This window comes from Caloenas nicobarica, chromosome 22 (genome assembly GCF_036013445.1).
Source record: "Caloenas nicobarica isolate bCalNic1 chromosome 22, bCalNic1.hap1, whole genome shotgun sequence".
In the NCBI taxonomy this organism is placed as follows: Eukaryota; Metazoa; Chordata; class Aves; order Columbiformes; family Columbidae; genus Caloenas; species Caloenas nicobarica.
Genome location: NC_088266.1, coordinates 2,647,312 through 2,674,553, shown reverse-complemented (window position 1 = coordinate 2,674,553; position 27,242 = coordinate 2,647,312). Strand labels below are relative to the sequence as shown.

The 27,242-nt window shown below is 48.8% G+C and overlaps 2 protein-coding genes across 2 annotated transcripts in view; one reads left to right on the top strand and one right to left on the bottom strand.

Annotated features, from left to right (window-relative positions):
* Positions 1-17,445, top strand: part of TMCO4 (transmembrane and coiled-coil domains 4) — a 32,105-nt gene extending 14,660 nt beyond the window's left edge. The window contains exons 7-14 of the mRNA XM_065649995.1: positions 312-455; positions 949-1,068; positions 2,411-2,575; positions 3,156-3,292; positions 4,401-4,485; positions 7,938-8,055; positions 10,931-11,048; positions 17,151-17,445. Of these exons, the coding sequence (XP_065506067.1) occupies positions 312-455; positions 949-1,068; positions 2,411-2,575; positions 3,156-3,292; positions 4,401-4,485; positions 7,938-8,055; positions 10,931-11,048; positions 17,151-17,429 (1,166 nt within the window). The 3' untranslated portion in view covers positions 17,430-17,445. The remainder of the gene's footprint in view (positions 1-311; positions 456-948; positions 1,069-2,410; positions 2,576-3,155; positions 3,293-4,400; positions 4,486-7,937; positions 8,056-10,930; positions 11,049-17,150) is intronic.
* Positions 17,446-17,483: 38 nt separating this feature from the next.
* On the bottom strand, positions 17,484-24,703 carry HTR6 (5-hydroxytryptamine receptor 6). Its single transcript, XM_065649996.1, has 3 exons — positions 21,501-24,703; positions 19,974-20,120; positions 17,484-19,298 (listed from the first exon to the last, which is right to left on the bottom strand). The coding sequence occupies exons 1-3, from the start codon at positions 22,227-22,229 to the stop codon at positions 18,879-18,881; spliced, it is 1,296 nt and encodes a 431-aa protein (XP_065506068.1). The 5' UTR covers positions 22,230-24,703; the 3' UTR covers positions 17,484-18,878.
* Between the last annotated feature and the right edge of the window lie 2,539 nt (positions 24,704-27,242).

Genomic DNA, 27,242 nt, shown 5'->3' with positions numbered 1-27,242 from the left:
TAAATTCAGAATAGCGTGAGATTAGATCAGTGTTTCCTAAGCAAACAGGGCATAGCTCCCCCCATTCTACCACACATTCTTCCTTTGACTTTTTAATTATTCTTCACTTTTACTGAAGTCAGTCAAAGAATCTGTGCAGAGATCCAGGGCCAGGAGAGGGTCTCAGAAAGCCCCTTTATTGGTGATGCAAAAAAAGACCATAGTTTGTACCTTTCCAGTAGCATTAGCAGCCATCACACAGCACAGGGAAACAACTGCCTAGTTTTTGAAGGTGATTAATACTTTGGTGATGTTACTTGTTGCATCTTCAGGCTTGACGGGCGGTCTCGCTGCCCCTCTGGTTGCCGCGGGAGCTGCTACTATCATCGGGAGCGCTGGAGCAGCCGCTTTAGGTTCGACCGCTGGAATTGCTGTCATGGCATCACTTTTCGGAGCGGCTGGAGCTGGCCTTACCGGTGAGAGAGCGACGGCACATTTCTGAGCTCCTGAGGCTCGGGATCTTGCCTGTAAATGCAGAGCTCACAATTTAACTGAGCTCTGCAGAGCAAGGGAAGCAATTTGAGGTGTAATCCCACAACTGTGAAATTTAATTTCAATGCTGATTGAGATGCTGTGTAGCCCCCGATGACCAAGTAGGAAAAGGGTATTTGGGATGTAGCTTAGAAAGATGCTGCCATGGAGAGCAGCGGCTGTTGCAGCTGATGTCAGGTCTGCAGCAAAAAAAGCTTTCTGCTGGGATTCCCTCGGATCACACAAGCCCTGAAGGATCATGTTGGCTCCGTACCAGGCTCTAAGTAATGCAGAGACTTGCTGAGGGTTTTGGAAAGGAAAAAAACCCACAAACCTATCCAAATGACCCAAATAATTTCTTAGGAACTTCTACTATTAGCAGAATCTGTCCTTGCTGTGCGATTTCTGAGACTCATGTTTCTGCCCTGCTCTGTGTAGGATACAAGATGAAGAAGCGTGTGGGAGCCATCGAAGAGTTTGAATTCCTCCCACTCACTGAAGGAAAGCAGCTTCATATCACCATAGCAATTACTGGATGGCTGTGCACAGGAAAATATGGTAAGAACAACACGAGGAAACCAAGAGGAGCCTGGAGAGCTGTGTCTTTCTTCCACTTCTGGCACAAACATCTGTTCTTGTAGCACCGTGTCTTCCCCTCACTTGCATAGCCTGGTAACTAAAACATATCGACTCTCAACATAAGATTTTGCAACCCAGTCTGCAGCCCCAGTCAAAACAGAGGAAGGAGAGAGGACAGCAAATTGGTCGTAGTGATAGCAGGATTGGCAGTAATCATAGCAGATTAATAAATGTTAATAAATGCTGTCTGGTTTTGCTAGCTGTCTGGTTTCCAGCAGTAGTACAAAGTCTCTCACCTATCTCTGAGACCTTACGTTTATCCTCCAGCAATTATCAGAAAATAGTGTCTTTTTTCTTTCTTGGTATCTGCCAGATAATGAGGTTTATTGGCAAGAAAGTTCTGTCAAGTAAATCCTGTTAAGCACAGCACTCAGGAGGTGAACTTAGAGGCAGCAATCTTGAAAGGTCCGTACTGTTTTAGTTTCCAGCATAGCATGTCATATAAAATATGTCAACTGTCTGCTGATGTGTTCAGCAACCTGACTGAACAGCTGCCAGTTTATTCAGAAGCATCATGATTAACACTGGCTATCATTAATGCAAAAGGATGTCTCTGTCCTGTTGTTTGTTAGGTTGCAGCTTGCTGTCAGACTAAGGTTATTTTCACTTTGCAATACAGCGCTTCGACTTTTCTCATTGTCTGCTCACTGGGGGTCCAAATCCTCGGGCTTGGAGGGCTCCCAGGCACTGTTCCAAGGACAAGTGTGTCCCTTCAGGAACCTTTTTGTGTCCGTTTGCCCTTAAAAGGGAGTTACAAATCACACACATTCTTCTTCCATAACTAGCAATCTGCTATCATGTTTAAAAAAGCAAAACCACAAACGGGAGAGAGAATATGGCTTAAAAATTTCTCAGGACCGGCCCTCCTTGGGAGAAGATGGAGCTGCAGGACTTGGCCTGATGGCTGACGCTGAGAGGAATGTCCTCAATACCTGCTATTAGTATTAATATCCATCTGTCTTGAAAGCCTTTGAGGCAATTGAACAGGTCATGAAGTCTGAGCCTGTCCACACTGAAGACTCTTTGTCAAGGCAGCTGAAGCTGTGGCATGATTTACAGCCCCCAAATTTATTATAAAACAGTGGAAATACGGAGTCTAAATCTAACAGTATTTTAAAATATAATTCCTGATTTTACAGTATAAGTATATTCCAGTGTCCTGCTGGTTCTTTTCTGATTCTTTGCTGGACTCATCTTGCCAGGAGTCAGATGTTGTTGAGTTTTCTCTGAACATGAATTCCATCTTTGCAACCTTTCCCAGGGAGCTTCACAGCACCGTGGAGCAGCATGTTGCGATCGAGTGAGCAGTATTGCCTGGCCTGGGAATCCAAGTACTTGATGGAGCTTGGTAATGCCTTAGATTCCCTGCTGAATGGTTTTGTCAACATGATGGCTCAAGAAGCCTTAAAATTCACTGTTTTGTCAGGTAAGAACTTAAATCGTCTCTGATCTGCTTGAGTGGCTCTTGTGCAGTTTGACTGTTGGTTTCTGTTTAAAGAAGCTTTCCTAAACACAGAAGATTTCTGAGCAAACACAGAAGATTTCTGAGCAGGCATCTCCCTTGGCAGGATTGGCACCACCCTGCAGAACTGGCCTGAGAACCTTCTCTGCCACGCCTGTAATTTAGATTTGCTTTCCTGGATTGCTGTGCTTCTATGCCATTGACTCATTCTTTTAAAATTACAGCTGGAAACACCTTCCTTTGCGCGTCACTGTGCTTATTTCTCTATGTTATTACACTGTGTTTTACTGCTTTACACAAACCTTTCACATGCAGGTTACATTCATGTATAGTTTCTGTTTACCTCCATATCAGAACATCAGATTCTTTCTTATCTTTAGTCTAGCAAAGCATTTCTCAGATCAGCTCTTGAGAAAGAAGATCTGGAAATGGCAAAAGGTCCCAGGTTTAGCTTTTAACTTCAGTGAACCATCTTGCTTTTGACATTTCCTAAGAGCAGCCCAGGTTTGTGACTGTGCCATGCTGTTTGCTTTGTGTGTCGCAGGTATTGTGACGGCCTTGACTTGGCCGACGTCGCTCTTGACTGTTGCCAGTGTCATTGACAACCCCTGGGGAGTGTGTCTCCATCGCTCTGCTGAAGTAGGCAAACACCTAGCACATATCCTGCTCAGTCGACAGCAGGTAATTGTCTAGAAATTATCCAAGAATAACACATGGAAGGGATTTGGCCCATGGAGGCGAAGTTTTCTAGTCACGCTAGTTAACTATTAAGTGGCATCTTTCCAGGGAGAAGCAAATCAATAATAAACTGAAAAATAAAAAAATTATGCATGAAGGTGACCAGCGTGTATCTGGTTCATTGTGTAAAAATAAAAAGTCCCAAGTGAATCAGAGAATTCCTGCCAAGATTCATTCCATTTAACCTAAAGCTTTTCTAAATGAAGAAGAAAAGATCCAGGTCATAAATGACAAGTGGCTTGACCATGTCACAAAACAGCCAGGCCAACTCACCTAGTGCAAATTTGGGAACAGAAAGTAAATATAGGTGAAAAGAGAATACAGAGTGTTAAAATATTCACTGATAATTAAGAGGCACCAGCAAAACAACGTAAGAGGTGACTGTGCAGCGTTAGATGCAGTGTGGGCCATGTTTTTTCCCACAGAGAAGTGAAAACACACATTCCAGTGTGTCAGAACATCTAAAACTACTCAGCATCATGTCTACGGAGTCCATCGCACACCTGCTGCCTGGTTAATACAAAGATCATTTTTCATTGTTGTTGAGATTAAGCTCCCTTTGATCTTACAGAAAATCTTATTAGGCTATTCAAAATAAAAGCTTACCCCACATCATTTTTTATAACAGCCACATAGTGCTGCTGTCATTCAGTCTTAAATCTAGAAGCGGTCGACATTTTTGTATTACAGCTGCTTCCTCTCTTTGTTGAAACATTTCTAGGAAAATTTTTGATCCCTGAATGAGGCTTTTATTTGGAAATTTCAAAACAATGGCAGCGTCTGTTTTGTTTCTGTTTGAAACATCTGCTTTGCTGTAACTTCTGATCATTGGATCCTTTCAGTTGGTTTTCTGAGAATCAAAAAATACAAAATTGATATGCAGAATTCTGAATGTTGAACTCTGTGTAGCTTTAGCAATACATAATCCCTTTAGAAATCAGCCAAATTGCTCAAACGTTTAAAAGATCATGCACAAGCCTCAGTGCTTTGCGTCCCAGGTATTGATGCGTAACAGTTTTTGATGGTGTTTCCTCATTTCCTTCTTTCTTAGGGCAAGCGACCTGTCACACTAATTGGCTTCAGTCTAGGTGCAAGAGTCATTTACTTCTGCCTGCAGGAGATGGCTCAAGAAAAAGGTAAAATTCACCTTCTAACCTTTTCCTCCTTTATCTTCCTTACTGCTAGTAGAGCAGTTTTTCTTCCAAGAGGAAGAGTTCTTCTGGAGCAGAGCTTGGGTCTTTTAGGATAGGACAGAAACCTGAAAAAAAAGGGGATTGAAATGCATTTGGAGGCAAATTCTTCTATTATTTCCACCAGTTCAGTGGATTAAATCAGCTGTTTTCACTCAAGGTGCTCCAGTGTGTCAGTTTGGTCCCCGGTCTGTAAACAACAACTTGACATTTGGTGACATTCGGCTGCCAGATCGGCCTGTGAGCTGCCCACGCGCCGCTGCGATCTCGGCAGAGGATGCTTTGCCTTTATTGGAAGCTCTCTCCAGCTATTGTATCTGATTCCTCGAGTCCTCCCTTCCATTTAAGTCACTGAAATGCCACTGTCATCTGCTATTTTCTTGGTAATTTTTCCCCAAAGTCAAGTATAAAACCATCTGTCAATATATTACCCGTTTGTGGTTCTGTTTATTAATAGATTCTATTTTTAATTTAGAAAAAGAATAAAATCATTTATGATCAGTCGATGTAAATTGCGTCTTGGAGTTGAGTCAGTAGTGAGTGTGTGTGTGCAGCCTGCCTTCCCCCCTACGGAGTTAATTTAATTCATTAACCATTTAGCCTCACAGAAAGTCTCTAATAAATAGCTTTATAAAGGCTTATAAAGGTTCAATAAGGCCCAAGAAGGTGGGAGCAAAGTCAAGTGAGGATGGAGAACATCAGTATTTTTCCAGTTGACAGCTGTGTACCAGAACTTCACTTCTGGTTTAGGATGGAAGTCCTCAAATACAGGATTTCTGCTCTCAAAATAAATCTAATCAAATCCAGAATGATCCTAATGGAGTGACACTGAAGCCAGAACCCAGATCCTAATCTGGCCCTAGATCTACTCTTTTTGTGTGCTAAGAATGCCAGGGGCTATTTCCAGGCTTTTATTTAATGGTCTGTAGTCTCTCACTGGAATAACATGGGACTGTAGCTAAGTAATACGTGAAAGGAAATCATTAGGGGTCTTTAAGGTTGGCTGCCATTCTAAAGAAATCTAAGCATCATAATTATGTATCATAGCAGCTCCCCACCGTACACTCATTTTTCAGTTTCTTAATTGAATTACGAAAGCTGAGCTGTTTGTGAGATGAAAAGCAGCATGTTCAGCACAGATTGCCAAGGCGTTCTGCACACGCACGTTCCAGCACAAGCCACAGAAGGAATGGAGCTGGGACCTGGGACATCTGAGACACATTTGGGTTTGGACTTGGATGTCTCACACAAAAGGAACACAAGGCTTAGTCATGCGGGCCTTTTGTATCCAGATGGCAGTGGCATTTCTGAGGACAAATAACTAATCGTGGATTATCCAGTGAAACACCATGGCAGAAACTAAAATTCTGTTAAAAGAAAATACTCCTCTGTAAAGCAATTAAATAACCTTTGGGATACTTCATCACAAATGACTTTCGAAGCCAGAGCTTAGTAGCCTTCCAGAAAATGAAATTATAGCAGAAGATGTAGTAATGACCCGTCAGAGACAAGTTACGACATGGGAAGAACCACAGAATGTCCTGAGTTGGAAGGGACCCACAAGGAAGACGATTGGTCTGATTTTTTTTCATCACAATTCCCGTGTGTTTTAATAAACAAAAAGTGTAAACTAATGAAAATTGATAACAGCCTGAACCTGAAGCTTGAAGCCAAACCACACGCGATAGGAGCGAGGTGTCACACATGAGATATTTATCTAATACTGATCACGGTGTCCAACAGAATCGCATGTGTGACCAGTATCACCAGCTCTGCTGGGGTTGGGTACTGGGAATACCGCTGCCAACCTCTGCCATGAAACACTCTCCATGGCACTGGATCTGTACGATGCCCAGAGAGACCTAAACCTGCCCCTTTTCCAGTGAGGACTAACATGATGAGGCACTTTCCTCTGTGCCGAGGGACAAATCATCTCAGTTTTAAATTCTGCCCATCAGTAATTCCTTTTTTTTTTTTTTTTAATTTTCCTTCTGTGCAGACTTGATTATTCTTCAACACATAAAAGATTTGCAAACTGTGAAATACATTTGTAGAGTTTCCATCCCCCTCTGTCAACATTGGGAGAAAACGAGTATTTTTCAGCTGAGGCTGAATGTTTTTGTTCTGAGCAAGAAATAGGCCGTACAAAGGACCAGAGACACAAAAGCTTCCAATATCTTGCCCAAAGATTCAGGATCCTGATGAATTAGCTGTTTGTTTATTCAGTTGGCTCACACTGTGGCCGTGGAATTTAGTACCTTGGTTGGAACGAGCTCCCCGTTCGCGAGGCGCTCGGTTTCTTTTTCATTGCTCATGATGATGGGAACAGGACTTTATTGCTCACGGATCACACTGACAAAATTGAATTGCTCTTTGCTTGATTGGTGCAAAATTTGCTTCGCAATAAGAACTAAGACCACGAGAGCTCTTTTGGATTGTTGTCAGGTGCTGGGATTTACACCGCAGAGAAAGATGCAGGCACTGCAGGCAGCTCTGAGTCTTTTACTGCTATTAGGGAAAGGAAACCAATTGATTTACGTTTAAAAAGTCAAGCCAGGCAGCCCCTCTCAATCATAACTTGATGCAATATGCAGTTATTCTCACTTTTGCCGCCCCCGAAACTTCAGCACATCATTTTACAAAAGGCAAACGCCAGCCTGAGGATGGTTGAGCTCACATCTCGCGAACGCTGCTCTCCCACCGGTGGAGAGTTTGGATTTGGCAGGTTATGCCCATGAACTTCCCAAGACATGCACTGCTGTGAATTCCATTTAACTGCTTTGGCATCAGGTGCTTGATCTCTCTTTACCAAGGAGATTTATTAATAGATACTAATATATCGTTTAGGAGTTTAGGAAAGTAGCAGAGCTGCCCAGTACTTCTCATTCGATAATTATTCCTACTGAAATTCCCCAGTTGCAGCTGTCTGATAAGAGAGGAAGATTTATTACACTTAAAAGTCAAAATTCTTTTTCAGCAAGTCGTGCCCTGGGCAATCATGTTAAAGAACCCTTCAAGAAAATCAAACCAGTTTGATAGATTATCACCTCGTGTTGGCAGCCGCCTTCATTGTTGCTAGTTCCCAATCAATATTAAGAACTTGGGTGTTTTCTGTTGTGTGTGCAGGTCATGTTTTTCACTAACTCAGCTCTAAGGACTGTGGCAAGAGTTTATCGTGCTTAATATATGACAACATTTGCACTACAAGGAATGTCAGTCCCTTTTCCCCTGTTTCAAAGCATAACAGTTCAGCTCCGTGCAAACCCAGACCCAGGTCTGTGGAAAGAACTTCCCAAGGGTTTGCTGCTTGAACTGCATCTTTCTAGACAGAGGCCAGGCCAGTTCTTCCTCTGAGATATTTTCTAAATCTGAGCTGTTCTGCTTTTTTCATTTAACAGACTCTCAAGGGATCATTGAAGATGTGGTCTTACTGGGAGCTCCAGTGGAAGGAGAAGCCAAGTACTGGAAAGCCATCACAAAAGTGGTATCAGGCAGGATCATAAACGGCTACTGCAGGTCTGTACATGCTCAGTCCTCTGCTTCACGGTGCTAGCGTTACTTTGAAATCATTTTTATCCCTTTTAAGCATTTTGTAAGTGAATATTTGTTCAGCTGGTGAGTATGTTGATTCAGCAGCGCCAGAGCCTCTTCCCTCCAGAGATCTTTCCCTCGGATTAACTGGAGATGAGAGTTTTCAGGAGACACTTGAAGGCTGTTCTGGCTCCAGCTCTCGGCTGTTTGACATTAACAGTTACACTGGAAGCCTGAGGTGCTCAATATGTAGGTCCTGTTCATGCCGTGGCAGTGTTATATCAGCTCAGCAGCTCAAAGCTGGGTCAGCGTGTTTGTGTGCATAATCTGACATATTCTAAGGCCCCTTTAAAGCTCAGATTTGTGTAAAGGACTATAAATACAGCCATGAAGTTCACTGACAGTTAAAGAATGTGGATTAAGATCTATTGAAGCTTTGAGATATGATTCATTAGGGGCTGCTTATGGGGAACGAGATGTAAAAATTGCAATGGAAGGGAAAGAGCTCAAGCAAATTGAAGTTTTTATATCTGGAAGAGTTTCTAGTCAAGATAATCCACGTCAACAAGATATTTTACTTACACAGGAGGTATAGCTAGAACAGCTGCAGCGAATTTAATAAGGATGTGAAAGAATAGAAAGGTTACCTTGAAACCAAACATCAGCCTTTCAAAACTGTGCAGACAGCTGCAGAATTGTGAGAGCTGCTGGGTGAGAAGAGGGAGATTCAGAGGCAAGAACCAGCTGAAGCAATCTTCTCAAAGCTGTAAAGAATTCATGGAACAGAATCAAATCTAATGACTGTGTGTCGGAAGGTAGTTGTAACAAGAACACTGCTCACCAGCACAATTAGAAGAGGGGAAATTAAAAGGAAGGAATGAAGCGGGGAAGACTAAGAGCACGGGAAAATAAATTGAGAAATAACCAGGCAAAAAGATTAGCAAAGAACATGTAACCACAAGTCAAGACAGCTTGTAAAGCCGCAAGCCCTTGGGTCAGGGACAGCTGAAAATGGTGTTGGCACTTTCCATGCACACATATATATGTATCAGATGGGGAAGTATTGTGCATCTAACACAGTATTTAATTTGCAAAGAACAACTAAATAAAAGAATTAAAAGCATTCAAGTTCAAACAACAAATTATTAATCCCATCTGTCAGTTAGACTGAAAATTGTTGCTTTTGTCCTTTTTGAATCACAGGAGGTTTTATGGATGCTGGATGTGCTCAGCAGTTACAGTATTTATTCACGTGACATAAGGAAAAAGCAATTGCTGCCTCCTTGGGAGTGCTTCTGTGTTCCTCCAAGAAGCCATAAATGACAGCAATTGTGGCATATAACTGAATGTGCCCTGGCAAATATTGTTCCTCCCTGTGTTATACAAAAATCAATTTCACTGCAAAAAGCTCAGGGTATTCATTTCCTATAATATAAAAAAAAAATTATCTTGTTATAGTTTCAAAGCCTGCATGTGCTGTTGGAATAAAACAGTATGTGTGTTTGTACCTCTGGGTGTGCAATAATTTGGTTAGTCTCTGCTTTGACAAGTCCAAGTCTTGAACGTTGAATGAAAAACGATGTAGAAATTGTGACTTGTTGCAGGAAGAAGCAGGTGACGAGACTGTCAGAAAATATTCCAGTAGGCTGGTTCTCTGCCTTGCCCTCAGATGCTGAATTTGAGGATTGTCCAGTTAGCGTGAGGGGCAGCTGAAGGAGGTAACTGAGAGATATGGAGGATATTAGATAGGAGAGGATTATACAAACATTCCCTGGTAATACCCCACCTGATTCTGCTTCCTCTGCTCTCTCGCTCATGCAAATTGTGGCCCCGTTCTGTCACTTTAGGAGTGACTATATTTAGGTCAGATGAATTACATCAAATAAAACTCCTGCAAGATCAGATTTGGGCCCAATTTGTTGAGCTTCAGTCCGCTGTCTCTCGTCTCCTTCAGCTTCAAAGCCTGAAAGGACCTGGAGAGTGACAGCCAGCTGTCAGAGCTGTCCCATCCCATTTCACCGCAGGGTCACAAATTCCTCCTGAGAAACCTTAACCAAATCAGTCAGACTCGCTCAGCTTTTGAAAGAACCCGTGCCTGAGTAGCGGGGATGTGTCACCAAGAGTTTGCAGAGCTCTGCGTAGATTTACAACTTGTAGCACAGACCATTTTGGAGCAGACAAGAGCAGCCAGAAATGGTGACCTGTGCAGGTGCATCTCACCTGCTGCCATCACAGAGTATAAATACCGCTTGCATACATCTTAAATCTACTCTATAGAGTGTAGCGGTGTTTAAGTGCTCAGGTTTTAGGCTGTTGCCAAGTGCAGAAGAGGTTACATATTTCCAAAGGTCGCATTGCCTTCTCTCATCATGCTATAATCTACCCTGAAACTGTCACAGTGACTTATGGCATTACTTTAGAGTGGGAACCAATTCTTCCTAGTTTTGTCATTGAAACCAAGTATTTATACAGTACCTATAAATCAGCAGTACTCCAAGGAGCTTCACAGTGGATATTTATGTCAGCAACATTGATACTGTAGGCTTTATCACGTTTACAGCTGTCTGCAGGCTGGAGAACTTCTCCCTGTTAGTACATTAAAAAGATTAGATATGTGAATGTATTGCAATCTCTAAGCAAATTTTTAAACCTGCTGTACATAGTGAGACTACACTCATGAATCAGGACAGCCAGGAATCAAGATTAAATTCAGACTTAACGCTACTATGTCCTGGGAACCCACCCTGAATGCAGCAGCTGCTCCGATTCCTGGGTCCAGACATCCATCGTGCTCTGAGGAGTCACATATCGCATTGGTTTGGCGACAGGATTTATTCATGTTCTTCTGCTCTGCTCCTAGAGGGGACTGGCTGCTGGGCTTCGTATACAGAACCTCTTCTGTCCAGCTCAACGTCGCCGGCCTCCAGCCAGTCGACTTGGATGACAGGAGGATGGTGAACATGGACCTTTCGGCTGTGGTAAGTAGTACTTCTTAAATTCTCTGTTTTTTCCATCTGACCTTTGCTTGCAGCAGTGTAACCTCACACTCCTTGATGAGGGGAAGATGAGATGCTGGAGAGAGCACCTCGATATACATTGTCCTTCTTTCTTTGATATAAGTCTCATCTCAGACTTCAGTATAGATTTTGTTGGCCCAACCAGTGCTCTGTATTGAGCAAGATAATGAGAATTTGCCTCTCTTGTTGGATGTTTTTGGGGTTTTTCGGTCCTGAAATATCTCATACCAGAGACAGAAAATGCAATTATTCCCCAAGAAAGACCTTGCTGTCTTGCAAGCCCCGGATCAGCAGGTAGGTAGAATCAGCTGCTGGGAAACCTGGCAGTCAAACACACCTGTGGAGCAGCTGCAACCTACAATCTTATCTCGGTGGAGCCTTCACCGCTGCTCAGGTTCGTACGGGGGCAAGGTCACCGGCTTTGTACCTTGGTCCCTTGGGCTGCATTGATGCCGTGGTGCGGGAACCAGCTTGTAATGACAGGAGCTCTGTGATATTGATGCCTCGTTTGGTTGGTCCAGACCTGGGCTGCTGCTCCAGGAAGCACGAAGAGATTCACCTGCATATCTGGCAGATATTTAGTTTCCTCAAAGCTACCTGGTGTCATAGATAAGCCACTATATTATCTCTCACAATATTCAAATCAATTATCTTAAGCCAACTAATGATCTCATTGCCTTCTCTTTACTCATGAGTGAGCTCTTCCACAGAAAATCATGCAGAACTCAGCTTGTGTATTCATATTGACAGTAATCTTGGTCGTGCAATCTTGTTTTTTCTATATCTTCATGTTTGAACTCATTTTTCACTCTCTCCAAACTGGACTGCAGGATGCTCAGCACACAGCTCAGGATACTTCTGTGTGATTGTTCCTGCCTCAAATGTCCCCAAAAGCTGGTAGAGATTGTCAGTATTGCTCTGGAGCCAAAGACACTTTGAAGTGCTTTCAGATTTTTTGGAGCACCAGCCCGCTGAGCCTATAAATACCCAACTGTTACCAGCTCATTTCATTCATTATAACCCAGCTCTGTACAGCCCTTGCCAGAAAACGCTGTACAGATAAAATAGAGACTTCGCAGAACAAAATATCGGCTTCCCAGAAGGAAGTGGTGTAGCAGAGGCTTTTAAACACAGTCCTGCACTGTCGCTGTTCTTGTACCTTTGCATCCTACTGGGTTACCTTGATTAGTATTTCCACATGCTCCCATGTCCAGTTTGTCACTGTCCCCAGAGTTGCCATTAGTCGCTTGCGAGCAGTGACATCTCTTACAGGCCTGAAGAGAAAAATGGCCAAAGAAATCAAGCCATGGTGGCACTGGGGTGAATTTTCCTGTTGGTTCACTCCGTGTTACTCTCCTCTCTTTGACTTCTCCTCAGAGACCCTCTTGCCGTTGACCTTCTGTTTCCTGAACTCTGAAACCTCCCGGAGTCCTGCACAATTTATCCTGCTGGGCTCGCAGCATTTTTCCCCAAAAGGAGCAGTATTTACATTTCAGCGACATGAATAATGGTTGCGGAGCTGCTATCTGCTCATGTTCTATTGTCATGCATCTGTATCCGTACTGCGTGATGCCGACAATCCCAGCGCTTCTCTCTTTTCAGAAAGAGCTGATGCTTTCACTTGCTAAATCTTCCTACAAAGCAGTGGGGGAAAAAAGATCAACCCCCGCCGGCAGAAAAACCTGCATTAAGCAGGTGTTGCTCTCTTGATCCATTTTCCAGACCGTGCAGCGTTATGAAAAGAAATGCAGTTCATTCTGGTGAACATTTTGAAAGGGGAAGGAAATATTTAGGGGCAATATTTTATAGTGGCAAGAACACAAAGGTGGATTTTGCCACAAATACAGCACGGTAGCACAACAGAAATATAGAGATATTTTCTCTAATGGGGACCAGCTCCCAGCTCCATCCCTTGCTGGAGATCCCCATGAGTCTCCTGCCAGGGGTAAGAAAGGACAAGCAGTGACAGGAAAATAAAACACAGATGATGCAAAGGTGCTCAGTGTGCAAATACTAGGCAGGCAGCCTCAGTATTTTAGGCATCTCCCGGTCCATCCGTGATGAAACCTGGACCAGATCCAAAGGGGCTGGTTCTCTTTGCATCAGAATCCTTAACTGAGTGGAGGGCTGGGAGAGCTCTGTATAAACAGGAATTCGCCTCCAAGGCATTTCTTGCACGTCTCTCTTGATTAGTATGTTTTTTATCTGACTGTCAGTAAAAAAAACTGAGAGAAAAATGTCCTCCCACTCAGCAATATGCGGTTATAAAAGCCTTCCTAATGGTTACAATGGGACTGATTTAGTCAGGAGATTTATTTGACAGCACCTGTTACAGAGACCAAGGCGGTAATTGAGCTGCAGTGTATTAGATTGATTGCTGTTTGTTCAAAACGGGATATCGTAGGTTACATTTTGCATTAACATTTGAATATTGCTGAAATGCTCAGGGTCAGAACGTGGGCAGAGCATTTTCACGGAGGCTCACAAGCCAAGTAACTGGCGCTAAAGTTTCTCTGGGCAGTTTTACCGCAGCGGAAACCAGAGATGAGCCTGCGAGTTTGGGGGCTCTAGAAATGTGTGGCTGGAAGTCTAGTAGTGAGCATAACAATTATTGAAAAAGTCCGTACTTTTCTCTCGTTAGTCTTAAAGTTCTTTAGGCTATGATTAAGTTTTGCATCGACTTTAAAACTCCTTCCTTTCCCATGCTTTCAATGGCAGCGTAATTATTTTCTGGATGTTTATGCTGGGCCTTTTAAAACCTTCTTTATACCATCTAATCCCTTCTTTCCCAGTGCTACCCCAAAGCTGGCCGGGGGTTTATTTCAGAGCACAGGGTTGGACCACGGTTCTCTTCCTGAACAAGTTCACTGATGCTTTTGGAAACGGGGAGTCAACCCCGGAGCTGTGTGGCAACAACCACGTTGCTGGGTGCTGTGTTGAGATGTGACACCTTGAGGCAGATTGCATTTCATTCTGTGCGTACACAACGCGTCTGACATGGCGGTGGGAAGAATTTGCTGCTGGAAAGTGAGGTGTGAGTATTATCTGAGCATCAGGAACTGCAGCTCGCTCCACTAAACCCTCATCGCACCACACAAAGTAGCATTTTCTATTAAAACAGATAATATTTGTCAAAACCCTGAAACTGTGATGCCCTCCGAGGCAGTCATTACTGCTCCTGCTGAAATAACAAAGCTCTGGAGACATTTTAACTTGAGGGTATTTCTTCTTGCATGATAGAGTTGCTCTTTGGATGTGATAGGCTCAAAACCAATCAAAGAGGTGAAATTCTCAGCTGTATTAACGACCTGAGCTCCTGCGACTTGCAGAGTCCCTGCAAATCCCCCACTCGCGCTGCACAATGCGCCTGCTCCTCTGAAATCCTCCTTCAAGGAGTTCGTTTGGCCAAGAGCAGCAGGAGGAAGGCAGAGCCCGGCTGCTCTGTCCTTTCTCTCTCTCCCGCCCAATGACATTTTTGACACTTTAGGGTGGATTTGAACTTGAAAACCTTGCCAAACTGACCGAATTGTTCAGCCGGCTGGTTGATCTGCCTGAGGAAAGCTGTGGTCTGTGGTTCTTTGGAGATCTTTGGGCGCGGTGCTGCCGTCCTGCAGCAGCATTAGTGATGCAGGCAGCTCGCTTGTGTTCTCCAGCGAGTCCAAGCAACCATCAAATCAGGTACAACAGGGGAGGAGTCACCTGAGCTCGCTGATAAACCTACCCCACCGTTTTCATTTCCTTGTAACAACCGTAAATCTATTTGCTTTGGTTATGAGAATACTTTTCTACTCCATTTATTTTGAAACTCCTCCTGCACTTTGTTCTGACAAATATTGAAACCATTGTTTATTTTTCTTTAAAGTTTTTATTGTCCCTTAGCAATGTTTTACATGTTCCCATCCCTTCTCCAGCACAGCCCACCCAGCGGAGGAATTCAGCTGTTCGCTTTGCAGATGAAAACAGGCTTTTGAGAGGTGAAATTGCTGAATTTTCCCATCAGGATGCTGTCACACTTTTCAGGCTTCAAGGCAATTTGTTCGCTGTTCTTTTCCCGATGGCTCAGTACTTAATGTCGCAGTCGAGCAGAGTCCTACCTCCTCATACGCTTCTCAGGGCTTTGTGGAATCCTCTCCCGGGCTGTTCTGGACACAGAAGTGAGTTTCCTTTGAGAATATTCAGTGGTATTAGCAGAGCCGCAGGCAGACAGGCTTTCAGGAGGGCTCAGCTTCTCTTTTAGCACATGAGGACAGGCTCAGGCTCTTCAGAACTGCTCATTCCCAGCGGCTCTCAGTGATCATGGTGCTCAAGGAAGAGGAATTCCCTGTTGTTTTAGTCTAGAAGCTGCTGGATGCAGAGGAGTTATGAAAATCTAGTCCTCAGGGTGGCAGAGGAAATTCGTTCTCTCTGACTAATGACTCGGTGACAGAAGAGGCTGAGAAATCCCAGAGCGCTGACCAGGGCAGGTCGATTGTAATGACCGTAGAGGTTTCAGAAGGCAGCAAACCACGAGACTTCAGCAGCCCCTCCCAGTAAGTCCATTTTCTCCTTGTTCCTCTCCACCTTGCCCAACGCTGGGCTCATTTCCTTCTGTAGCACTGAGCACTGCGCAGTAAAAGGTTCATACTTTTCCAGAGAACAATGCACACCTCCTAACAGCCAGTCGATTAGTCCTTCAATGGTTATTTTAATTCACTAATCTGTTCAAAACATCAAGAGCCTGTTGAGTCATCTGGACTGATTAAAGTCACATATTGCACTACTAATGTGCTGATTAAATCCTTCATTTTACTCCAAGTCATAAGCACATCCAAATGTCGCCGCTCCAAAGCTGCTTCACGCACGCAGCTCGGAGGTTCGAATTTTGCCCATGCATAAAGAGCAGCTTTGCTTGAGGTTTGGGTTTCTTTGCAGAGCTCTGCAACGAGCTCTTTAACATCTTGTGTGAGCATCAGCCCCTTCTTGGGACGCTCGTGCCCACGCTGGGAAGGTGGAAACCTGGGACTGTGGCGTCAGGATTCCCTGCTGGGGAAATTCCCTAATTACTAGCAAGATTTGGGAAAATCAGAGGCCTGAGCTTTCTGGCTGGGTCAGATTTAAACTGTTAGAAATAGAATTTAGCAAAGATGCTGAAATATCTTAGGGTTCAAATCTTCATCTTGGCTGAAATCCACAGGCCAGCCAGTGAGTGGAGCATCGAAATAACCCTGCTCAGCCTGACCGCACCTTCCTCACCACAGAAAAACCCGCTATAAATCCACCTTGGGATTCTTCAGTCCCATTTTGGCTGTGAGCACAAAAGGAGATCCAAAAGCTGGTCTGTAGTAGGATCGGAAACGCTCGGCTTGCACAGGACACCTAAACCAGAGAAGGCAGTTTCTGCCTTTCCAGCCAACCCTCTAGCGTATGACAATAATTTCCACCACAGAGGGGGTTTTCTCTCCCTCCTGCGTCCTGAGAGGAAGGGTGCATTCCACCATCCATCTCAGAGGGGTTTATCTTATCATGGAAATCACCTTACAATAAAAATGTCCAGGGTTTTGCACATATTGTTGACTTTAATTTGGTTTATGAACCCATAACTCTCAGGTTCCCGGTTTTATATGGTGCGGGACAGCTCAGCGCGCCTTCCAGCCAAGAACCTGAACACGCTTGGTTAGCTGTCGTGAGATTTAATGGCTATATCCTAGTTTAAATAAGATAATATTTGTTTTTACAATGCACAGGAAGGATATGTGATTTAGCAGAGAGCAGGGAGCTGAGCTAAGGCAGCTTTTCTCCTACCTGAGTGTCTCTCACCGTGGCAGATCAGCTCCTGTCTTACCCTCACGGCACCTGGGATCAGCAATGTCCAAGCATTTAAACCTGCATCTGTCAGAGGAAAAGCGACCCAGCAGCGTGTGCCACGAAGGGTGCAGCCCGTTGGGGTCATTCAATGGACAGCTGCATTTTTCAGACCTCGTTCTTTCAGCTTTTCGGAGCTAAAACCAAGTCTCACGGCAGCGCTGGCTTTTGAGCTGAAGTTCCCTGCAGGTCCCTCACTAACACGACTCTTGTTGTTCGCAGGTAAATGGCCACCTGGACTACATGAAGCAAATGGACACGATCCTAAGAGCCGTGGGCGTTAAAACCAAGGAGTGTCAGCTGGAAGAGAAAGGCAGCGGCAGTTTTTTCTCCCCTCTGGCTAAGAAATCCCAGCGGGCAGCAGAAAATACCACACGAGAGGAGGATGCGACCAGCAGGGACCACCGAGATTCCTCCAGCTCTCTCTTGGGAGAAACCTCCCTCCCCTGCCCAGATTGTTCACACGGCGGGGACGGCAACAAACAGGCAGGAGCAAATTAGAGCTCTTTGTGTTGGGCAGAGATGCTCGGCCAGCAGTAAAACTGCTTTCAAAGCACTGTCCGTCGCACTGGGATTCTCGAATGAGCATCGGTGGAGCCGGCAGAGCTGGAGCTGCAGTTTCCAGCCCCTCTGGAGAGACCGTTGCACCGGAGCATCACTGGGTCAGAGCTTGCAGAGCAGCCGCCCATGGCATCTCCCACAGACAAGAAACGGCCAATTCCTGCCCAAATCAGCGTTTCTCCTCAGGAAGCGGCGGCACAACCCTCCTGGCACAAACTGGGATGCTTCGTGCTCAGTTGTCTGTATAAGTGGGAGCTTCGGGAGCACAAACTCGTTAATGTGAGCTCAGAAAAGGGCAGCAAGGCTGGTGGAGTGCGAGTCCCGGGAGGGCCCAACAAGCACCTACCAGCCCATCTCCGCACTCGAAAGGCACTTGAGGGAGAATTTACGCAAAGCATTTGTTGTTTCATTATTTTTAAGTGCCCACTTCCCATATTACTCCCTATTCTCTCTGCTAATGGTTATGAGGAAGGTTGGGTGGGCTGGCGCTGTCCTTTAAAAGGCCATATTTGTTTAGATTCTTATTCGAAGGGAAAATAAAGTATATTTTCTAACTGCATCATCTAAAAATTGATGGATTGTCAGAGCAAAGTATGATGCTCATGTGCCAAAAATAGGAAGCTGTAGGATGAAATCTAAAGGGAAACTTATCTTGTTGCTTCCTCCTGCCAGGATACCCAGTGAGCCACAAACAAGCCGAACACCCACACCCTCGATGAATAGCCAAAAAACAGCCACTGAACATTTTGCATCCAATTTAATCCCCCGTAGCGCAGGCTGCTCATGATCAAACATGATGGTTTCACTGTGGAACACACTGCTTCCGCAGGAAACCGAGATAAATACAGCCTGAATCAGGCGAGGAAATTAAACTCCGAAAAGACGGGATGTTCCGTGGACTGAAGCCTCAAACCCTGGGCTGTGAGTCCCGGAATGTGGTTCCCAGCGCTGCTTTTGGTGCCCATGGTGAGACAGAGGTGACCTGCAGAGCTGTGGGAGCCGAAAACCAAACCTGGGTTTGAGCTCATGGAGACAGAAGCTGGCGGAAGGGGCTGGAATCCGAGATTCAGACTAAGCGGAGGTGAAAAGGCCGCGAGAAGCAGCTCTCGGAGAAGGGGGAGGGATGGGTGACGGTGAGCAAAGGAGGGGTGGAGAGAGAGAGAAACGAGGCAGATTAATTCAGCAGTAAAACGTGGCTTTGCAGTGTTTAAACCCACCCGCAGAAGTGCTCGGTGACAATGTCTTCTCCAAGGAGACGCATGTTGCGTTTGCAGAGGGTATTGAGGAGCTCTGCGTGGGCAGGGAGATGTCCCGTGGCAAATTTGGGGCTGGGGACACCCTCCCCAGCACACAGAGGTCCCGTCACCCCCCGTCAGGGTCTCCCCCGGCTCAGGCCACGGGGGTCCTGAGCTGCCGGGGCTGCAGCTCCGCGTCCGGGGGCTCCACGTCGAAGAGGTTGACCAAGCACACGCCAGGGGCCGGGTGAGCCTGGGGGACGTTTTCGGCCATCAACACGTTGTGTTCGTTCCCCAGCGCCCCGGAGTCGAGCGAGTCGGTCTCGGCCGGCAAGGTGAGGACGTTCTTGAGGGAGGTGGGTGCGCGGAGTCCGCTGTTGGAGTTCCTCATGGAGAGGGAGATGGCACTGCGCCGGGGCTCCCCCGCGCGCCGGCAGCATGGCAGGTACCTGCCCATGGCCCGCTTGAAGTCCCTCATGAAGAGCGGGTAGATGATGGGGTTCATGGTGCTGTTGCAGTAACCCAGCCAGGTGAGCACGTCGAAGAAGCTGGCGGGGACGCAGCCGCAGACGGCCTGGCAGGATTGGAATCAATAGAACAGAATCACAGAATTGTTTGGGTTGGAAAAGACTCTCAAGATGCTCAAGTCCAACCGTTCCCCAGCCCTGGCACTGCCCCATGTCCTGAGAACCTCATGTCCGTCTGTCCAACCCCTCCAGGGGTGGTGACTCCAGCACTGCCCTGGGCAGCCTGTTCCAATGCCCCACAGCCCTTGGGGGAAGAAATTGTTCCCCAGATCCAACCTCAACCTCCCCTGGCGCAACTTGAGGCCGTTTCCTCTGGTCCTGGCGCTTGTTCCTGGGGAGCAGAGCCCGACCCCCCCTGGCTCCAAGCTCCTTTCAGGCAGGTCAGAGATCAGAAGGTCTCCCCTCAGCTCCTGTTCTCCTGGATAAATAGCTTGAGTTGGAAGGGACCTTCAAAGCTCATCTAGTCCAACCCCCTTTGCAGCGTTTCCCACCTCAGCCCCAACCCAGAGCTGTTTTCCAGGCATCCCAACATCATTTTCCTTTTGCAGGAATCCTCCAAAACCCTTCCGAAGGGTTTTTCATTGCCGTTGCTCCCTGGGGAATTTCCATCTTCGGTCCTAGATGCTTCCCAGCAAGACCTGCAGGCACCTGAGATCCAACCCAGCTGGATTCAAAGCGAAAAGCTTTTGAAAACCCGACACAAAGACGCCGTCCGTGCTCACCTGCGTCACGTTGGTGACGAAGAAGGGCAGCCAAGCCACGAAGAACATGCCCAGGAGGATGCCCAGCGTCAGGCTGGCCTTCAGCGCCTTCTTGCTGTGCTTGTTGGCGAATCTCCTGGTCTCGCTGCCGGCCGGGGGCCGGGGGACCTGCAGCGGGAGACGGGGTGGTGAGAGAGGGCACCGCCTCCTGCCCATGGAAAAGGCGTTTGGTGCTGCAAATCCTGCCAAAAAATCCCCGTGATGTCCCTTCTGGCAAGGTGGCACACGCCGCGGTCCCTGAGCCAGAAATCAGGAAGAAGCAGCAACAGAAACCCTCAACATCGAGATTTTTCTTTTCTTTTTTAAACCATCAAATAGGGGCTTTATCATTAAGACACTTCATCTATAGGAAAATCCAACTCAGTCAATGTTTTGGTGTGGATAAATCATGCCCTAAAGAGGAGCTCTAGCCATGGATTAGAGCAGCAAACTAATTATATTTTTAAAAGTGCGATGTCAAACATTGCAGCCTACAAACACCATAACTAACTCAGTCTTCCAGCCGCTCTCGCAACCTAAAATTGTTATTATCTCAGCCCTCTGCCATAATTAAATGAGGCCCCAGTGCCGCTCAACTTCCTGCCCGAGAAGAGAACAAAAATCTGCTTAAAATGATGTGTTTGTAGAGTCCAAAAACCTGGCATCCATGGAGAAAAATATTTTATGATATTATCTGTTTATTCTTTGATTCCCATTTTCCCTTTAAATGTCAGGTACATCTTATCACGTGCGGGAGAGCTGGCTGGGCCAGAGAGTCCTGGCTCCTTTCTTAAAAGAGAACAACAAACTAAATCAAAGTATTTAAAGGCAATTAAGTTTGTCTTTTCCCTGTAGGATATGAGGTCAATAAAGCCTATTACGGAGAATTAAAGCTGTTGGACTTAACGGCAATTAACCTTATCCCGGAGAAATACAAACAAGCGCAGCCACGTTTGGGTTATAGAAAGCACACGCGCTGGTTTAACCAGCGATGGAGTAAGGAAGGATTTTGCAGCTCCCGTTATAGACCCGGTAACAAAAATAAAGCTGGCTCTTCAAAATAAGGTGCTCTGCGGAATGTGGGATTTGCTGTTATTTAAACTCCTTCTCCCCCATATGTCTCACAGCCACCATGGCCACGATTTCCGAGTGGAAAGTCAGATAAAGGTTCAAATCCTCTGGGATGACGAGAGCCAAGAGGGGGGCAAAACTCCCATTTCATTTATTTTGTGCCGCTGAGCATTTTCGCCTGTATCTTAATTTATTTCTCTACTTCTGCTCGTGCTGTTTCTGTGCTCCCAAGCAGCTTCAAAACAAACCACCGCCGGGACGAGACACACGGCAGCACCGAGGACACCCCAGCGCAGCCGTCCTCCCATCGCGGAGGTGGATTTGCCCCAAAATCTCTCTCCCTGCGATCTGGCTGCCAAATCCCTTGGCCAGCAAAGACGCCCCGGGCACCCACATCATTGGGTTCCGCAAAGAACAACGTCCCCGCGGCCACCTTACCTGCGGCGTGGTCTCGGCGGCGGTGGCGGTGGCCACGTTGGAGGTGAGAGAAGCCACCTGCACCGCTTGCTTGCGGGCTGCCAGGAGGATGCGGCAGTAGGTGAAGGAGATGGCGGCGGACGGGAGGAAGAACGTCAGGCAGGAGGCCACCAAGGCGTAGGGCAAGCTGACCAGCAGCCGACACTGGTCCTCGTCCCCCCGGGAGGTGACATTCGGGGAGCGGACCTCAAACTCCAGCTTGTGCCAACCCATCTTGATGGGTAGGAAGGAGGCGAGCGCGGCCAAGGTCCAGGTGGCCAGGATGAGCCCGAGGGCTCGGCAGGACGTCATGCGCAGCTTGTACTTGAGCGGCGAGATGATGAGCAGGTAGCGGTCCAGGCTGATGATGCAGAGGTTGAGGATGGAAGCGCTGCAGCACATGACGTCGAAGGAGGACCAGAGGGAGCAGAAGTCACCGTGCAGCACCCAGCGGCCGTAGAGCTGGTTGAGCATGGCCGGGGGCATCACCACCAGCCCCACCATCAGGTCGGACATGAAGAGGGACACCAGGAAGTAGTTGGAGGTGTTCCGCAGGGAGCGCTGGGTGACGATGAGGAGGATGAGGAGGAAGTTCCCCACTGCGGTCAGCAGGATGATGAAGCAGAGGAAAGCGGCCACCCAGCTGCTCCCCACCAGCAGCGGGCGCTCCCCCAGCACGCTGGCGTTGGGGGCCCCCGAATCGCCCTCCATGAGGAGCGGGGCTGGGGGGACCTTCTCCAGCCGTGACCTGCGCTAGGTGATCATCGCTGAGCCAGCCCCAGGGGATGAAGTGCCACCTCGCTGTCTCCACTCTGTGTCCATCCTCCTTCCTCTTCTCCTCCTCCTCTCCCTCGCTTCCCCCCCTCTCTCACTTCACTGGCAATCAGGGCAGAGTGACATTCCCAGGAGCCGATGAGCAGGAGTAAGGTTCTCCTCCTCGGTACTCACAGCCAGGAATTTCCTCGTCTCTGCAAATCCCCCTCAGCTGGGATGTCCTTGGATGCTGCTGCTGGATGCTCTGGACACTGGAGAGGCTTGGGATGCTCTGGATTCTGGGACACTCGAGATGCCAGGGATGCTCTGCATGCTCCGATGCTCCGGATGTGCTGGACCAGGGAATAATCTGGACCCCAGGATGCTCTGGATGCTCCAGATGCTAGGATGCTCTGGACCTCAGGATGCTGCAGATGCTGGGGATGCTCTGGATCCCTGATACTCCAGACGCTGGGGATGCTCTGGACCCCCAAAACTCAGCTGTTTCGCAGCCGGGCTCCCCTCTGCAGAGCTCCGTGCCCCAGGGCCCCACGGAGCTCAGCTCTGCCGCAGGAGCGGTGGAGCAGCCCCGAGGCGAGTCCGGGGATGCTCCCAGCCCAGGTCGCCCGTGAGGAGGAAGATGCAACACGCAGGAGTGCGGGAAGGCGCCTGTCCCTGGGCAGAGGTGTGTGCAGGGGTGTGAGCGTGCGTGCGTGTGTGTGTGCAGGTGCCAGCCAGACTTTCACCTGCTGCGCTGCGATGCACAGAGAAGGATGCAGAAATGCCGATTCGGAAGAGGTGGGGCTGGGAGGGGGGAGAGAGGAGGAGATGAAATGAAATGCTAATGAAAACGGGGATCTGCTGGAAACTCCACAAAGTGGCAGCCAGAGAGTTGCCTTTTCTGCCTTAAAGTGACATCCAGCTCTGCCTCCCCTCTGCCGACACCCGGCGTTCGCCCAGCGGGTGGGCAGCGACCCGGCAGCTCTGGTTCCATCGCTAAAAAGCAAAATTTCGCAAAGCCAAAGAAAAAGCAACAAAACCCGCATGCCACAGCCCACGGCTGCCTGCTCAGCGAGCAGCCAGAGGCAGGGAAAGGACTTGCTGGCTGATTTTCCAGCAATCTGTGGCCAGGGAGGGAGGGCACAAGCAGAATTCTGCCCAGGGAAAAGGCTGCGCCCGCACCAGGGTTGTTGGGGATCCCTCAGTGCAGCCAAGGACCCTGTGGCAACCGGCCCTTTGGCAAGGGAGAGGCAACGGGTCAGAGAAGCCAGCGGGTCCTGGCGGCTTCTTCATCCCATCCCGCTCGGAAGACACTCGTGAATCTCTAAGTGCTGTTGTGTGTCCCACGCCACCACCTCCCTGCTCCAGAGCCAGTATCTCAGGGTGCTTGGCCGAGATGGGTTTTTATTTTTTTTAATTGCCCAGCTGCCAAAACGGTTTGTCATTTGTTTTTTTCTTCCAACAAATGGCTGCGAATCTGCTGAGGGGAGACCAGAGCTGCTGACACTGACTCCAGCACAAACCAGAGCCGTGTGTGTGTCCCCGTTGTCCCCCGGTCCCTGCCCTGCGGTCACAGGGCCAGACGTGTCCCTTCCCTCCCCGCGCTGCCACTGAAGCCTTTGCTAACAGGCCCCCCAGGGACGATGCTGCTGCAGATGTGTGGGCGAATTCCAGCTGTGCACGTCGCACACCCCATGGCCCCGTCCCGCTGCACCCACAGCGCCACCCACCCCGGGACAGAAATTTGTCACTTTACCAAGACTCACTTTTCTAATCACCTTCTCAACAACTTCATCGTGCTTTTTGCAGCGGCTGAATGGGCAGCCTGGGTCTCTGAGCACAGGACGGGGGAGATGCGAAGCAGAGCTCACCCCTGCACACGGACACACGCACCCATTGCCCCTCCGACCTCTGTGCACCTCCAAAACTGCTCCCTGGGAAGCAGCTGCCACCACTGGTACCAGGACAAGCTCTCCTGGGAGTTTGTGCACAAGCGTCTGCCCGCCCTCCGCTTCTCCTGGGCTGCTCCAGCCCCCCCGGCCACCTCTGCATCACTCCGTCCTGGCAGGGACCCAGGGCAGAGCACACACACGCGAGGCTCTGATCGCAGCAGGAGGTTTCTTTAGAAAAGCGCTTGTATCAGGAAACCCTCGCTTCCTCGTCCCATCTGTGCTGGGAATCAGGAAGAAAACCCACCCTGAGCCCCCCCTGTGGCAGCCGCCCCAGCTGGGAAAACGCAGCGCGGCTGCACAGACCGATCCCAGCTGGTGCTCGGCGAGGAAGTCACGGCACAGCACAAACCCGGCGTCCTCAGCCCTGCTGCACCCAGCCGGGAGCACCTCGGTTTGTCTCCAGAGCTTTTAGAATCACAGAATCATTTGGGTTGGAAAAGCCCCTCAAGATCATCGAGTCCAACCATTCCCCAGCCCTGGCACTGCCCCATGTCCTGAGAACCTCATGTCCGTCTGTCCAACCCCTCCAGGGATGGTGACTCCAGCACTGCCCTGGGCAGCCTGTTCCAATGCCCCACAGCCCTTTGGGGAAGAAATTGTTCCCCAGATCCAACCTCAACCTCCCCTGGCGCAACTTGAGGCCGTTTCCTCTGGTCCTGGCGCTTGTTCCTGGGGAGCAGAGCCCGACCCCCCCTGGCTCCAAGCTCCTTTCAGGCAGGTCAGAGATCAGAAGGTCTCCCCTCAGCTCCTGTTCTCCAGCTGAACCCCCAGCTCCCTCAGCCGCTCCCATCACCCTTGTGCTCCAGCCCCTCGCCAGCTCCGTTCCCTTCTCTCAACTCGCTCCAGCACCTCAAGGCCTTTCTCGGTGTGAGGGGCCCAGAACTGCCCCCAGGATCCGCGGTTTGGCCTCACTGTGCCCAGCACAGGACGGTCGCTGCCCTGAGCCCGCTGCCCACACCAGCACTGACGCTTCTGGCCACACAATTTCTGCTCCAGAGAAGGAGACTGGATCAGAAGCGTGTCCTCCACAGGCCGGTCTGTGAGAGGTTTTATACATTTGGTTTGGATCTATTGGCTGGGGAAATAAATCTGAATTGATCGAAGCAAAACGCACTTAAAAAAACCTGCCTCAAAATGAGGTCCAAATCCTACCGCGGTCCCTGCAAAAGCTTCTCTGCTCCGGCAGCTCTCCCGGCCTGTCCGTGCCCCCCGCGCTGCGCTTCTGGACACATCTGCAGGGATCGCGGTTTCCACCAGCTCTGCTCTCCAGTTCCACTAGCAGGGAAAGCAAAACCAGGTTGTCAACGGCCACCCCAGTGTCAACAGTGCAAAGAAAGGGCTGGTGAGCAGGTTTAGTAAAACTGGAGGCTGAGACCTCGGTGAGGACATCCAGCCAGTGCAGTGCTTAACGCAGTGGCCTCCAGTGTGCAATCCATTCCCAGCATCTCATCCCACCCTTTAACTGGGATGGCTCCGTAGGGCTGATTTTGGGCAGAGCCTGGCTCACTACCTTTAAAATATTGTTTTTTCCTCTGTGTAGAGAGGAGGTGGAGACATCCTGCTCCGAACACCTTGAACTGCAGCTCCTGGCGTTCATGGGAATAGTCCCCCTGCTAAATCCAGCTCCTATTTTCACTGCACACCAACAAAAGGGCCACGTGATGGTGGTCGGTGACACCATGGGTTTCTCTACATTTCTGCAAAGCTCCTGTCCTTGGGAAAACACTTCACAGCCTAAAAAAAAATTGTCTTAATGCACATGACACCTCTCTTTCAGCCCATTCCCTTTGCCGTGGCAATTGCTGCCTTAACACAAACCCTGTCCTGCTTCCCCACCCAAATTGCTGCTCTCCAGACCCGCGCAGAGTCCCCAGGGCTCGGAGAGGGACAGTAAGAGCCGATCGCTCGCCCGGCACAGCCTCTGTCCCCTCCGGAGCCGGCAGGACCTTCCCCAGGGCTCGGCGCAGGCTCTGAGCATCATCTGATCGTTTCTGAGGACACGACCACGTTGGGCGTCCAGGCACCGGTGGGATCCAAGGTTTCGCCTGCCCGGGGAACGCGTGATGCAGACACCCTCGGGAGGAGCCCAGTGGTTTTCGGCCAAGGCGCTGGTGTCCCCTCCTCACCCATGAAGGGACGTCCACGTCCATGTCCATGTCCAAGTTCACCTTCCTCCGCTCCAGAGGTGCTCCTGGAGGCCGTGAACATCTGGATGCCACCAAGCACGCTGGACCAAGAGTGTCACCTAGTGGCAACAGAGCCGATAAAAGGTTGCACCATCCCGCAGAGACCCCACGCGCTTCCCACACGAGTGGGACCCGAGGGTCCCTAAACCCTGAGCGCAGCCACAGCTGGGTGACAGCTGATGTGTCCCCGCGTCCACATGCAGCCCAGATGCTGCGGATTTGGGGTCGGTTTGCCTTTTAGCGGCTCTATCTCCTCCCAAACTGAAGGCAGCAGAAAGCCAAACCACCGCTCTCGCACGCCCCGCGCTCCCCGCGCTGCTGTCCTGTCTGGTGTAAACGGCCTCTCCCCTGTCAGCACTTTGAGGAGGCATCAGAGCACTGAGAAATGGAAGTCAGAACTAATTTATTTAAGAAAAACAAAACGAAACAAAACAAAACAACCACCTTGTAAAAAGGAGGGGGAGGCATCGATTACAAGCTCCAGAAGCTCTTGTCAGGACAGCGCCAAAGAAATCAGCTTTATACAACAGAGAGAAAGGGGTAGCAGGAGGGTCCTGGGGCCATCCCCACACCCTGCACGAGCTGTCCCCTGTGCGGGGACATCGGCATCCCGGCACTCGTCCCTCTTCTCCCTCCACCACCGTTAAAGTGCAGCAGGGAGAGTGGGGCGAGGGGCTGGCTCCCACCCCGACCACCCCAGCACATCTCTTGCTCTCAGCCTTCCCCTGAGGGCCACGAAACACGAAATCCCAGCGCCCACGGCACGACCCGGCTCCCTCGTCCCCTGCGTGGTGGCCCCGAGGACCAGCAGGTTTCCTTGGGCTCTCGCCACC

What these genes read in the sequence shown, in the direction of transcription:
- HTR6 (XM_065649996.1), bottom strand. Translation starts at nt 22,229, where the DNA reads ATGGAGGGCGATTCGGGGGCCCCCAACGCCAGCGTGCTGGGGGAGCGC. An exon ending in CCGCCGAGACCACGCCGCAG is followed by an intron (nt 20,121 to 21,500) that starts GTAAGGTGGCCG and finishes CTCCCGCTGCAG; the next exon opens with GTCCCCCGGCCCCCGGCCGG. An exon ending in TCGTCACCAACGTGACGCAG is followed by an intron (nt 19,299 to 19,973) that starts GTGAGCACGGAC and finishes CAATCCTGCCAG; the next exon opens with GCCGTCTGCGGCTGCGTCCC.